This window comes from Conger conger, chromosome 13 (assembly GCF_963514075.1).
Source record: "Conger conger chromosome 13, fConCon1.1, whole genome shotgun sequence".
Lineage (NCBI taxonomy): Eukaryota > Metazoa > Chordata > Actinopteri > Anguilliformes > Congridae > Conger > Conger conger.
The window spans coordinates 21,509,581-21,523,866 of NC_083772.1; the positions used below are offsets into that span (position 1 = coordinate 21,509,581).

Below are 14,286 nucleotides of genomic sequence, written 5' to 3' on the forward strand. Positions count from 1 at the left end.
TAAGACATCTCTGATGTCTCCAATAAATAAATAACAGGTCCTTTATTGAGCGTTTAATTTAATCCAAGCACTTTGGATAAAAGCGCTATGTAAATGCAGTCCATTTACCAATAGTGGCATTCAATAATTAAAGCACACAGTACAGGAAGTGCGTTGGTGTGTTTTGCTTTTTCTAACCACAGAAACTAAAGTCCTTGGTGATGCTTCCCTGAGCTGAACATGAGGACAGGGCGGATTTGCATTAAAAGGAGTGACTCTGCCGGTTTTGCCAGTTTTGGTGAACTTCCTCTGACGACTCAGGGCCACAGTCAACTTGTTTCATTCCCACATGCCGTTTTACAAGAAAGGAGCCGGAACTTTCTGAGCCTCCCACGCAAGGTTGTGTGGGCCTCATGCTACCCCAAGGACAACAAACAAAGGAATGCTGTCTGTACCTGTCTCTCTGGAAGAACTGAAACCTCAATGTACATTTTTGTAAAAGCAGTCATGCAGTACAAAACGACAGGAGCACACAGGGAAAGAAGCCAACACGCCATTAGTCAAAATTCAAACATTTATTTTTGTTTGGAGTCATAAAAATAATAAAAATAAAGGTACAATAAAAGATTTAAAACATGTTCAACATGAACACTCAAATATACATCTAGAACGCATTTCTGCATTCTATACAGTGCATACAAACATAGAATTAACAAACAGTTAGACATAAGAGATCAATATTTTGTATTTTCACATTTAAACAGTTCATTTTCTCATATCACATCATCAGATTTAGATGGGAACATAAAAACTGATATGAATGCTGTGATGAATCCAGGGTTTTAGATAAAGGAGGTCCTGAAATCATATAGTGGAAACTTTTTCTAATGTATGTTTTGTATGAAGTCAACTTGTAAACAATTGGATGCAAGGTAATATTAATATATTAACTCATACCATATTGCTGTACATACTGTGCAAATTTACAGGAAAAGTGAATTACACTTATTGTTTTATCAAAGTGTAAATCTTATATATATTTTGTAACATAATCTGAAATTCAAATTTGATTTAAGATTTGATTTCAGATTCAAATTTAACATCATTTGAAGCAGTTTTATAATTTTATTTACAGTTTAATAGCTGAACTATTTTTCTTTCTCAGCTGTCCTAACAACATGAACCAAAAAACCAACACTCAATCAATACAAAAACACACCATAACCGCAGGCACTCCCTTTCCTGGTTTCACATAGGCCTTGTGACTTTACTTCCTGTAGAAGTTTGTCTATTTGACAAACCGTTTCAAGAGCAGTTTTTCAGGTGAATTCAGTCTCTCATCCAAAGATGCGTGTTCTCACCTCAGGGGAAACCGGGGAGCCGGGCGATGCAGGATGGTGGTGGGGCGGACTGGGCTCACAGGTACTGGCTCGGGTTGTATACGACAGACCCCGGTGGGGGTACAGAGGAGTAGGCTGGCTGGTAGGTGTAGGCCGGTTGGTAGGTGTAGGCCGGTTGGTAGGTGTAGGCAGGGTTGGGGGTGTAGCCGGGCATGTAGGAGTAGGGGGTGTACGTGGGGTTCCTGACCTCCTCTTCCTCGTTGGTTCTGGGCGCGTGGCGACACAGCAGGATGACCCCGGCGGAGAACAGCAGGGCTGAGGTCACCCAGCCGATGTAGAGCGCCTCGCCCAGCTCCCTCCGCTGCGCGTCGATCAGGAGCGGGTTGTAGAAGTCGCGGATGATCACGTGACCTGTCCAGGACACGGGGATGATGGTGGTGACGCAGCCCATGAGGAAGAGGCAGCCCCCCACCACCAGGACGATGTGCTTGGTGCGGGCGCGGTGGTCCACCATCTTGGTGCAGCGCATTCCCACGGCCGACACGATCAGGGCGAAGCTGGTGAGCGCCACCGAGCTGCACATGAGCCCGCGGGCAGCCTGCAGGTCTGGGGGCAGGAACAGCAGCGAGTCGTAGACCTTGCACTGCATGCGGATGTTGGCCTGCCTGTAGCAGTTCATCCACAGGCCCTCCCAGCGCGTCTCCATGACGATGATGTTCTCCTCGATGAACGCCGTCACCTTCCACATGGGCAGCCCTGTCACCGCCGCCACCCCGATCAGACCGATGAACCCGATCACCAGGGCGACCACCTCGCAGCAGATGCGGTCGCGGTTCTTGGCCTTCTCCAGTTTGGCCTTCTCGGCATAGACGCTGTCCGTGTACACGGTCTCCATGGCTGGCTGTCTCGTTACTCTGCCTCTCTCTGAGCTCCGAGGAGAGGAAGCCTGCTCTAGCCTCTCTGTAGATGGCACTTCCAGAAATGAAGAGGGGCAGAGTGGAGACGGCACTTTTCTTTCTCCCCAGAAAGTATGCTAACGATGTGACCCCGCCCTTCCTTCCTACTTAACAGCCATCCCCAAAACCCGCCGCGTCAAAACCTGAGATACTTGATTTTCTTGAAACAGATGAAATCACTGGTGCCATCTCACAAACTCTCAGCTGGAGAATTTTTCAAACAACAACCTGAAGGGGTTTTCTTATTGTCACGTGCAGGGTCCAGTTCTGTTCCTAGTCGGATCTGATTTGGGGCCCCCAAACTTTGTTTTGGTTAGCCTATTGTTTGGCCTGTGTCTCTGGCTGCTTTTTACTCTGCCTCATAATGGCTTCCTTGACTTTCACTGGTACAACAATAACATTCCCCCTAGGCAATCAAAAGCCTAGAATCAAGACTAGATACTGAAACCTTTCTTATACCTGCACTCAAGAAGCGATTGAATACACCCGTCTAATCAGAAACAGCTGAGAAACCAAAATTTTGGTCTATTAAAGGTGACAGTCTGCACCTTAACCTATTTGTCATTAACATATTTATTATTAACATATTCTCGGTTTAATTTGAACTCAAAGCCCGCTGCTCATGTGGTTTGTTTTGGGTCAGGCTCTGGCAGAGTGACAGGTCATTGCCATTTCTGCCATTTCCATGTTCGCTATATAAATTATTCTTTTTTTAATCTAAATATTGACAGTGTATATCACTTCTGGCCAGGGACTCCCTACAGTACCTTCAAGGACCCCGAGGTGTTGTAGAAAACCCAGGATATACACCACTAAACTACATTTATATCTCACATACTGTAGTTTACACACCTTTACAAAGATAATCAAACCACTGCTCCGTGCCCTGCTGTCATGTGATCTGAGCAGAAACATACTCTGGATACATACGACTGTTCTGCCATTCTCTTCCTGTTCGGCACGTCACCATAGAAACAATCGCCACGCCAACAGGCGTGACTGGGTGTGGCCCGGGTGGGTATGTGAATAGAGCTGTGAGGGTTTTGAAGGACGGTAATCTGACTCCAGTTTCGGTACAATAAACACTACCCAGCCTGCTGTGACACTCACTGCTTCAGCTCTAAAAATATTAACTCAAGGCTCCAGGTTTATACTGCAGCTGGTAGTATGCTAAATCATATCATATTTCTGTTATATCCATCTACCGTTACACCTTGCCAGCCAGCGGAGGATGGGCTCCCCCCTCTACAGACAGGTTCCTCCTGAGATTTCTTCCCATTGGGGAGTTTTATTCCCACCCTCTACTAGAGGGAGTTTCTCTCCACTGGGGAGTTTTTATATGACATTTTGTGTGTGTATGTGTGTGTGTGTGTGTGTGTGTGTGTGTGTGTGTGTAGGTAGGACTGGTAGAATTAAAAGTGTGTGTGTGTTTGATAGAGAGAGTGTGTGTGCATGTGTGTTGTGCATGTGATAGACAAAGAGAGTTTAAGGGAGAGAGAGAGTATGTGAGAGTGTGAGTGTATGTGTGAGAGTGTGTGTGTGAGACAAAGAGAGAGTGTACATGAGAGAGAGAGTATGTGAGAGTGTGAGTGTATGTGTGAGAGAGTGTGTGTGAGACAAAGAGAGAGTGTACGTGAGAGAGAGAGTATGTGAGAGAGTGTGAGTGTATGTGTAAGAGAGTGTGTGTGTGATAGACAATGAGAGAGTGTATGTGAGAGGGAACACAGAAGGATGCTGAGCAGAAAAGCACAATGGAACGGAAAGGGGGGGGTAGGCTGAACGTGACGGAGCTCACGTTGGGTTATGAGAATGGAGAATGGGCTCAGAGTTACAGAGAGGCCCTCTACACCTTCTCCAATAAACAGTGGGCTTTACAGGAATGCAGGCTAACCTGTACCAGTGCAATAACATCCTGTTAGCACCAACCTGCGTTCGAATGCAAAGCGCACAGGCAATTATTACACGCACAAATACCAGTCCAAAGATCTGAATGATGAGACGTATTCTGAGCAAAAAATACAGACACTGATAATGTTGTTAGTTCCATCTTTATTCAGGCAGATTACTCATATAGACCAACACAACCAGAAGGCCATGAAAACAGTGCTGTAAAACCATATATATACATTCATTTCACTGTGAAAAGTTCTGTCAATTCCAAAGACTGAGAAACAAATGCTAACTTCAGTTCAGCCTCTTGATTTATGACCGGTCCTAGCATAATTTAATATTTTAATTTAATTTTTATATAATGTGCTAAAATATCAACAACCCAAGTTAACATACATAAATACAGATATGAAGTAGCTTCAAAATTAGACAGTTTCACACAATTTGTATGGAGAGCAGCACTTGCTGTAATTCCTGTTCCATGTGTTTTGTCCTGTATCAGCACACAGAGATTAGCCACAGAGCTAAAGGCATACAGCTGGATACATACTGAAGCATACATACATACATAGGGCGGCCTGTAGCGTAGTGGTTAAGGTAAATGACTGGGACACGCAAGGTCAGTGGTTCTAATCCCGGTCTCGCCACAATAAGATCCGCACAGCCGTTGGGCCCTTGAGCAAGGCCCTTAACCCAGCATTGCTCCAGGGGAGGACTGTCTCCTGCTTAGTCTCATCAACTGTACGTCGCTCTGGATAAGAGCGTCTGCCAAATGCCAATAATGTAATGTAATGTAATGTAATGAAGCCACTCCGGCAAAGGGGCTTCCTCAACAGTACAATGGCAGTGTTAATTGAACTTGCAACCCTTAGGTCAGAAGGCCAGATGTCTAAGCATTATGCTACCCTGCTGAGAAAAACAGCTCAAGCTATCGTTTTGAAACCAGTTGACCAGTTCAGACCAGTTCCAGGCTCAACATAGTTTGACCACCCCAAGCTATGCTTTAAAAAAGCTGCTAACTGGTCATTTCAAGCTGGTCATAGTTGGATTTTACACCAGGGTACACACTCTGCAAATGTCATAAAGCTTTTAGAATGCAATGGCAGGTGCCGGACATTGGAATATAAACATTGTATTATGTCAGAAGACCAATTCCCAAAGCCTGATGCTACATAGCCACTTCTGAAAGAGAGATCAGCTCTGATGGTCCTCGCAGAGAGCTCGGTCCTGCAGCGTCTCCCACACAGAGAGAGAGAGAGAGAGACCAGCCATGGGGCTACTCACACATACTCCTTCCTGCTGTAGGAGCTGGATGGCTGACGCTGCAGCTCCACGTCGTGGTAGTCCTCCTCGCTCATCAGCACGGGCTCCACGTGGTACATCTCGTGGGTCCGCGAGGTGGAGCGGTAAACCAGGATGGCCCCGGCCGCCAGGAGCACCCCCGCCGTGGCCCAGCCCAGGTACAGCGCCTCGCCCAGCTCGTGCTTCTGCGAGTCCACCACCTCGGGGTTGTAGAAGTTGCTGATGATGGAGTGGGCCGTCCAGCAGACGGGGATGAGGGTGGTGAGGCAGGCCAGGAGGAAGAGGCCTCCGCCCAGGCCCAGGGTGATCCGTTTCCCCCGCGCGTCGTCCCCGAAGCAGTTGGTCCGCCGCGTGCCGCAGAAGGCCACCAGCAGGGCGGCGATGGTGAGCAGGACCGAGACGCACATCAGCCCTCGGGCAGCCTGCAGCTCGGGCGGGAGGATGAGCTGGGAGTCGTACACCTTGCACTGCATCCGTATGTTCATCTGCATGTAGCAGTTCATCCACAGCCCGTCCCACTGCGTCTCCATGACGATGAGACTGGCGCCGATGAAGGCCGTGACCTTCCACATGGGGAGGCCCGTGACGGTGGCCGCTCCGATCAGCCCGATGAAGCCCAGCACCAGGCCTGCGATGTCCAGCTTACCCCTCATCCTCCAGAGGGAGCGAGGTGCGTCCCAACCTCGAAAGTGAAACCTGAACACCTGACGAGTTCACAGTCCTCCTGTCGAATGTTCAACCTGAACACCCGACGAGTTCTGAGTCCTCCTGTCGAATATCCACAATCAAGGTGTCCCTGCTGATGAAAACAGCTCAAGCTAGGTTTTGCAGCAGGGGTTCGCAGTCCTCGAACCTCCACACCCAAACGCTCCGCTCCTCTCCTCTCTTCTTCTCTGGGTCGCAGCGAGCGATTGTCTGCAGCAAGCAGGTGATAACTACTCCATCGGAGGAGGAGCCTTTCTGCGTTCTTAAGATCCAGCAATGTCACCTCACTGGTTTGGGACTTGAGTCCACTGGTTTCCCACACGCTGGTCTGATCAGATTCATCACCTAATTAAAATTACTTTCACCGTTCCACTGCAGCTTGTTCCAAAAAAGGATGTAACATTTTTTTCTCTTCAAATGGTTTCTGTGAAACTGTGGAAGTGGGTGTGTGATGCACACCATGCATGGCTGACTCCCTGCCTGGTTCAGGAGCTGGATCATTTTGCAAATGGAGGACTTCCCAGCAGCCTCCTCTCTCTCCCCTAGGATACCACAAGTTTCCCGTTTAACAGGCAGGTGCACAGATAGGGCCCAAGGCCTGTCCTTGTCCTTTTGCCCTCAAAGTCGAAGAGGGCCCTTATTTTAGCTGGTATTTTATATTTCCTTTATTTGTTATTGAAATTCTATCAAATATAAAGTGATGTAGCTCATGTGCTTGCTGTTTGGAGGTTCAGGCCTGGTGTTTGCATACAAAAAAAGGTAATTTATGTGAATTGAATATCTGCCAAATGTGCAGTATCTGTATCTGAATGACGCATTGTAATCGATGTGTAAATTTAAGTCATTCATTCCTGTTCATTTTCTGAAATGACTGAATTGAAACGTAATCGACTCATGACCGCACCAACAACATTTTCTTTCAGTCACTGTCAAAATAAGGGCTTCTACCTACACGGGCAGCACACGACAGCACTGACCACAACCACCGCTGAGTAACTCAAGAGTTAGCTTCACCCCTGGACCACTGGGCACATCCCATGATACAATGATGTCCTTTTTCTCTTTGGCAGAATTTAACTCAAGTACTTTTCACTTTAATGGTCTCTTTTTTTTTTTTTTTTTGGTGTATGAACAGCCATTTCCATAATCCTTTTTCTGCTATTTTTCCCACCTTTAAAATGCAATGTCCTACATCTGAGTAATGAAATGTGTGACATTGTCCATATGTATGCATTTCATTGTAACAATGTATTCTACCCAATCAATTGTCTAGACAGAATTTATTTCCCTTCTTAAGGGACAATAAATACTTTTCTTCCTCATATTTCTTGCTAAACCCCACTCTTTCTTCAGGTAAAATAAAATTCTGCCGTTCAGATTGTCATCTCTCCCTCTGAATGCGTCCCGTTTCCCGTTGTTAACCGATACTGGAGCTGTACTATTATTTCTGTCACGCATCGCCTTAACATACCCGCCAACACAAACGCTGGATATAATCCAGAGATATCTAACCAAGCGCAAACAATGACAACCCCACCAATGCGTTACTGTGTATCTTTATCAAATTATTAAATCAGACCGCTGCTCTGATCTTTCCAAAGGGAAACCTGACACATTCAAGTCAGTGTTTTACCTCAGTAAAAAGACCCTTTTGACTTTACTTTCTTCTCTCTTTCCTGCCAAATACAGTTACAGATCACTCTGTAGAACAATGACAGTGAAAAGCATCTTTACATAGTTCTCATAACATTCAAAACGGCATTCTTTCAAACAATGGAGGGTGGTAGAGAGACCTGTTAGCTGCAGCTCTGTGTTGTGTTTGGCTGTTGTGCTCATTGTGCATACTGATGGCACGTCTGTGATTTATGATCCGACTGGCACAGCCCTAAATCAGCTTATGTAGGGCTGACGTTTCCCGTCTGAAACACAGCTCCAGTTGTCACAAAACAATAGTCTGGAAATGCAGTTCTCAGGCCAGCCGCAGGGTCAGTCACCCGTGACTATAAACATGTCTTAAAATAACTTAAACGGAATGTTGATCATTGGCCCCAATTTGTGCTCTCTCAGAAATAAAGAAGTGACAGTGGATGTACATTTTTGTTCTTCAAGGGTCAAATTTCCAAAATGTACCCTAAAAGTACAGTAATGTTTTCTTTGGGTACATTTCAATATGTTTTCCCAGCAAAAAAAGTGACAAATGAGTTATATATTGCTGGCTTGGGGTAGCTTTGTAGCTAAAAGGTACCACCCCAGAGACAAGAATTTGTACCTTTTTAGGCACTTTTTGTACCTTCATTTCTGAAAGTGTGTGCCAGTGTGACTATAACAAAAGAAAAAGAAAAGGTTTATGGTGGATATTAAAAACAAAAAGATTCCCTGGTGCAAGAATGGCACAGTAGTACCAGGGAATTTGAAGTCACAGATTTGCTGAAATCTATCCCACAATTCAAGCTGTCCCCCATGCTGAATATACAGCGGCCCTACTACCCCTGCCGAGTCCCTCCCCACACCCTCGGAGGGGCAGGACAATTATGCTGCACCACATGTGCTGGCCAAACTCGGCTTTGGCAGGACCGAGACGCGAACCGCGGTCCTCTGTGAGCAACAGTATGGAACTGATCCCTGCATCAAGGTCTGACGCCCTAGCAGTGTGCCACCACAGCTCACTGGATTCAAATACTTTTCTGAGCTCCATTGATCTTGCTTGGTACAATTGAGCCAACGAAGACGTCTAAACGGTAGGGTTTGCACTTTTTGAGAGTTTTTCTTGGCTCCAAAGGCAGTACACCAGACAAGCTCAGCAAAGCGCAAAAGCATATTTGAATCCAAAACAATTACGTATTTGATCCAAGTCTGCTTGACTTCTCTCTGGGATCAGCCTGTAGCCTGGTGGCTAAGGTGCATGACTGGGACCTGGAAGGTGGTTCAATCCCCAGCGTAGCCACAATAAGATCAGTGCAACTGTTGGGCCCTTTAGCTTAACCCCACATTTCTCCAGGGGGGATTATCCCTTGCTTAGTCTAATCAACTGTAAATAAAAGCTTCAGCTAAATAAGTAAAGGGTTAAAGATGACAGTGGAGGTGGGGCTGGATGTGAGGATGAGGTAAATGGTTGGCATTTATATAGCACCTTTATCCAAAGCGCTGTACAATTGATGCTTCTCATTCACCCATTCATATACACACTCACACACCGACGGCGGTTGGCTGCCATGCAAGGTGCCAACCAGCTCGTCAGGAGCATTTGGGGGTTAGGTGTCTTGCTCAGGGACACTTTGACACAGCCCGGGCGGGGGATCGAACCGCCAACCCCCCGACTGCTAGACGACTGCTCTTACTGCCTGAGCCATGTCGCCCCAGAGGACAGGAGAAAGAGGCGGTTCCCCACTTTCCCTCGAGCGGCACATCTGACAAGGCTATCGCTATGGAGACACAAACCCTGCAGCACAAAGATCTGGGCCCGCTGGCTGTTATCCCGTTTACAGGACCGCTGCGTGCAGGGTGGCAGCTAACACCGCATCCAATGTCCTCCCAAAAACGGCCTTCATAACAGCACAACGGGAGACAATGCAAGCAGCAACATTACACTGTTGAGTAACAGATACAGACAGTTTTAATTCCCTCCAGTGACTAACCTTAGTGTCATTTAACAATGCAATGCCATGTACCCGATATTTTATTTGTTGTTGCGATCAAGTTGTAAGCCGTCTTAGACAAATTGGTCCGATGATAACACAGAAAACAATAATTATTCATGAATCAATTTTCAGCTGTGCTGGTCTCATCTTTCCTTGTCTTTGCAAAGCATAAAAAACAAAAGGACCAACAACAACTCTGTGGAAGATAAAGGAGATCATGTCCTTTGTAGGAAGTACAGTAAACACCTTTGTAGTGCAGTTTGTTTTTTTCTCTGGTCCTCCGCATGTTTACTGAAGGCCATGAGAGCAGAATGTGGAACAGCCTGTGCTGACCGAAGACTGGACTGCACTGGCCTTTGACCCCGATGACAGCCAACAGATTAGATGATTTGTGTCCTCTTGTGGGGGAGTCTATGGGTCATTAAATCAACAACGCTTTCCATTTGAATTCATGTCCCTCAGAATCCAGGTGCTGCACCACACTAATGAAGAAACATTCCAGCTCACAGTCGACAGCCCGGTCTAGCCTGGGAATGATAGAGAGCACCATCTTCTCACATAATATAACTTAATATAACATAACATACTGTAAGGCAATGATGAGGCCATTCAGCCCTTTCCTACCTCTAACGTATTTAATTTCCCTAAAAGCTAAATAGTATCAAGCCTGGTCTTGAAAACCCCCAGTGTTTCTGCCTCCACTACTTGTCCTGGCAAGCTATTCCACACAGTGACCACTCTCTGTGTGAAAAAAGACTTCCTAATATCTGTACGGAATTTCTCCTTTGCCAATTTCCATATATGCCCTCTCGTTCTGCTAAACGAGCTCACCCTGAGTTAATTCTGTGAATCCATTTAATGAATTTAAAAGCCTCAATCAAATCCCCCCTAAATCCTGCTCTTCTGCTTAACAGTTGCTTTTCCATGAAGCTCATAAATCTCCACCAAGAAAAATAAACTGGAATTATTTTTAATGTTTGATGCACATTAGTGGAGTATTCACCCAGCTGTGAATACTCTGCAGGCAGACTGTGAGATAATTACCTCATTAGCACACAAGCTTAGCACAATATTAAATGCACACAGACTGGACTTCCTGTTAACACAAATTAACTACCCACAAAACTAAAGGTCTGTACTATAAAAGCTCCATACTATAAGACACCACAAAGTGATTCATTGGATTTCCTGATTGAGCATGTACCTTTATAATAGACAGAGGTGTAAAATCCAGGTTCAGAAAATAAAAGTTCCTTCCCAGTATTTTGTTCAAATCACCTGGATTTGTTAATTAGCACAATTCTTCAGACAGGTGGTAGAACTAATTAGTGAAATCAGCTTGGCAGGACTTTTACCTTCTGACCGCTGGACTTTCCACCTCTGATAACCGTGACAAGATCCTGATTGATATAAAACTGTTTATGAATTTTGTGAAATAAATCAAACAAGCAAACAACATGACGATGGTGTCTTTGTGGCAAAGTTGTACATACTGGACAGACACAACAAGACTACACATATATATGCAGAAGTGACGCTATTGTTTATTTCCCCACAAAGACCCCTTTTCTTAAAGTAGCCTATAAAATTCACTGTAGAGAGCTCTGGTTTGCTGACAGTGAATACATTAAGTCACATGACATCTCCCCTTGACATCAGTATGAAACTGCACACTCAACATGAGTGAGGGATTTAGGCCGTGAACCTCCGCCCCTTTTCTCCAGCTTTTTTCACAAAAAAACAAAGGCTGCTGTAGGCTACCGCAGGTTCCAGAAGTCCCTGTTACATGCATTCAGTCAGCCTTGTTCCCACGGATCCTTTAATGGTGGCATTGACATGAAATGCACATATAAGGGGACAACAGGGGGCCACATGGCTCAGGCAGGTAGAGCGCTCGTCTGGCAGTGGGAGGGTTGCCGGTTCGATCCCCCGCCCGGGCAGTGTCAAAGTGTCCTTGAGCAAGACATCTAACCCCCAAATGCTCCTGACGAGCTGGTCGGCACCTTGCATGGCTGCCAATCGCCGTCGGTGTGTGTATGAATGGGTGAATGAGAAGCATCAATTGTACAGCGCTTTGGATAAAGGCACTATATAAGTAATTTACCATTTATAAAAAAAGAAAAACCTTTACTTACGAATTACAATAGGTAATTAAATATTACACATTTAAGCAAAAATTACATACCCAAATCAGAATGGTTAATATTCTTGAACCCTTTTGACTACAGGCATAAGCCTGGTCTCTTCTGAAATGTTAACCCTTTGGGGTTTGTTTACCAAGAGTCAGAATTACTCTAAGTATTACTTAAATAAGGTTACAGAAGCTCAAACACAGACATTTTTTTCTCACTGAAAAGAGAAAACCACCAAAACACTGGACAAATCCTCTTTCAAATATTTCAGAAAATTAGCTTTCTGTACTATGACTAGTCCGTTTTCTAAAAAGGACATAGAGACTACAAAAGGACACATGGAAACATAATTATTATGTTATTATGCTTATGACATGCTAAAGCAATGACATCTTAAAATAGTTTATACAGATAGGACCGTGAGTTTTAACGCTTCAAACTGTATATCCTGTCACTATAGTGAAATTGCACAGCGGAAAAAACGAAAGAAAAAAAAACATACCGGCCCAGCCCATGTCCATTGAGACATAAGAGATTAATAAAATAAACTTGATAATAATTATAACATGGGCGTTAGGCTACAGTCCATGGCTAATTAAGAAATGCACATTTAAATCTCACTGAATAAGAGCGGCTGCTAAATTGCTACGTGCTGAAGCTTTATTAGTAGGCCTATTATATAAGAACTTGGTTTAATTATAGAGCCACTTCAGACAGCGTTGTTAAAATTTTGGCAAGATTCAATAAATGCTCTTCAAGAAGCCTGCAGTCGTGATCGGTCAATTATTTTTTTATTCAGTTGAAAAGCTAACAGTGAAACCGGGAAACTTGTAGAACTGGTTGAACCAGTGTGCGAGATCATCGTCAGCCGTCACCTGCATTTCAAAGATAAACAGAGATTCAGTCCCCTTCTCTCCTCCCCGAGCAAAACAAATAGTTCATCGACACGTAATGAATGAATAGTGAATGCTTCGATAACAGGAACATGAGAGTGACAAGCATAACTTTGATAGTCATTTTATTATTGTATTTATTTAGAATTACAGCATTAGCAATATAAACTTACCAGATGGCAGCGAAAAAAACATAAAATATGTGGACTAAATTATATTTTATTACAATATGGAAAAGTCCGTTTAGTCAATACAAAGTTTATCATTTTAGTCAGTTCAAAAATCATGGGTTCAAATTCTCAATCGGACCGGCAACTGAATATTTATTGTGGATTTAGCCAGTTGATTCCATGTGAAGGTGATCAACTTAACCAAATTTTGTGTATATGTAAAATACGGGCCTCTGTATTGCTGGTGTACTTAGACATGTTTTTGTCTGAAAATGTCTAATGTGTAAGAGAAAATGGCACATATTCTGGATATGGTATCTGTTCTGACCCCGCTACCAGACCCTTGAGCAAGGAAAGTTTCCTGTTCCGTCTCACAAGTTTGTGTGGGTAGAATCAGGTTCATTCGTCAGTCAATCTGTGGAGAAATATATATATTGTGGAGAAATATAGATATATATATATATATATATATATATATATATATATATATATATATATATATATATTATATATGAAATATTTATGTAAATATTTATTCATTCTTCATTATGTATGCCATTTTAGAAAGCTACTGTGGAGATCGACAACCAGACACAAGTGCCAGGAAGTGCTTAAAAGATTTTGAAATGACCCTGGTTGGCATATTCACATAACTGAACACTCTTCTGCAGTAAATGTCCGTGTGATTTGGAGAACAAAAAAATCATAGAACTGGAAATCAATGTGGTACAACTGTTGTCGATAAACTCATGCTCATTTGAGATCACACTCTTTGTTATAGGGGCAGACAGAAATTTCTGATTAATTTCGTTTTACCACCACCTGCTGTAGACACAGCGCTACTACACAATAACTGCTTTATTTAAGAGAGGGACCGCAAACTCAAATCCTGGAGGGCCACAGCATCTACTGGTTTCTGATGGGTACTTGCACTTAAGTGCTTCATTTTAGTCACTGGTTGGCTAAAAGGTCTACACACCTAGTGTTTGAGGCCTACATTAGCTGGAGATTGCATAGCTAACAGAGACAGCAGCCCTACAGGAAAGGAAATTGAGACTGATTAGGCAGTTTCAAAAATGTTTTGTGAAAATGATCTATTACCTCAGTCTCAGACAATGATATGATTTATATCAGAGTAGGCTAACGCTGTATAACTGTCAAGCATTGCAACCAAAGTGACTATAAGTACAAAAAAGAACAGATCCATCCGGTCATTTATAATATAGCTTTTGGTAATCTACCCACTGTAAACATTTTCAGATCAGAAGTCCATGCAGCAGG

General features: G+C 44.0%; 2 protein-coding genes across 2 annotated transcripts; both read right to left on the reverse strand.

Moving 5' to 3' along the window:
• Positions 1-535: 535 nt before the first annotated feature.
• Positions 536-2,291, reverse strand: LOC133107830 (claudin-8-like). The gene has a single exon (XM_061217042.1). It carries the CDS (start codon positions 2,212-2,214, stop codon positions 1,396-1,398), a length of 819 nt encoding a protein of 272 aa, XP_061073026.1. The 5' UTR covers positions 2,215-2,291; the 3' UTR covers positions 536-1,395.
• Positions 2,292-4,304: 2,013 nt separating this feature from the next.
• On the reverse strand, positions 4,305-6,363 carry LOC133108190 (claudin-17-like). The gene has a single exon (XM_061217639.1). The coding sequence runs from the start codon at positions 6,118-6,120 to the stop codon at positions 5,446-5,448; it is 675 nt and encodes a 224-aa protein (XP_061073623.1). The 5' UTR covers positions 6,121-6,363; the 3' UTR covers positions 4,305-5,445.
• Positions 6,364-14,286: the final 7,923 nt, after the last annotated feature.

Excerpts from the sequence above, each read along its gene's own strand:
- LOC133108190 (XM_061217639.1), bottom strand. The coding sequence starts at position 6,120 with ATGAGGGGTAAGCTGGACATCGCAGGCCTGGTGCTGGGCTTCATCGGG.
- LOC133107830 (XM_061217042.1), bottom strand. The coding sequence starts at position 2,214 with ATGGAGACCGTGTACACGGACAGCGTCTATGCCGAGAAGGCCAAACTG.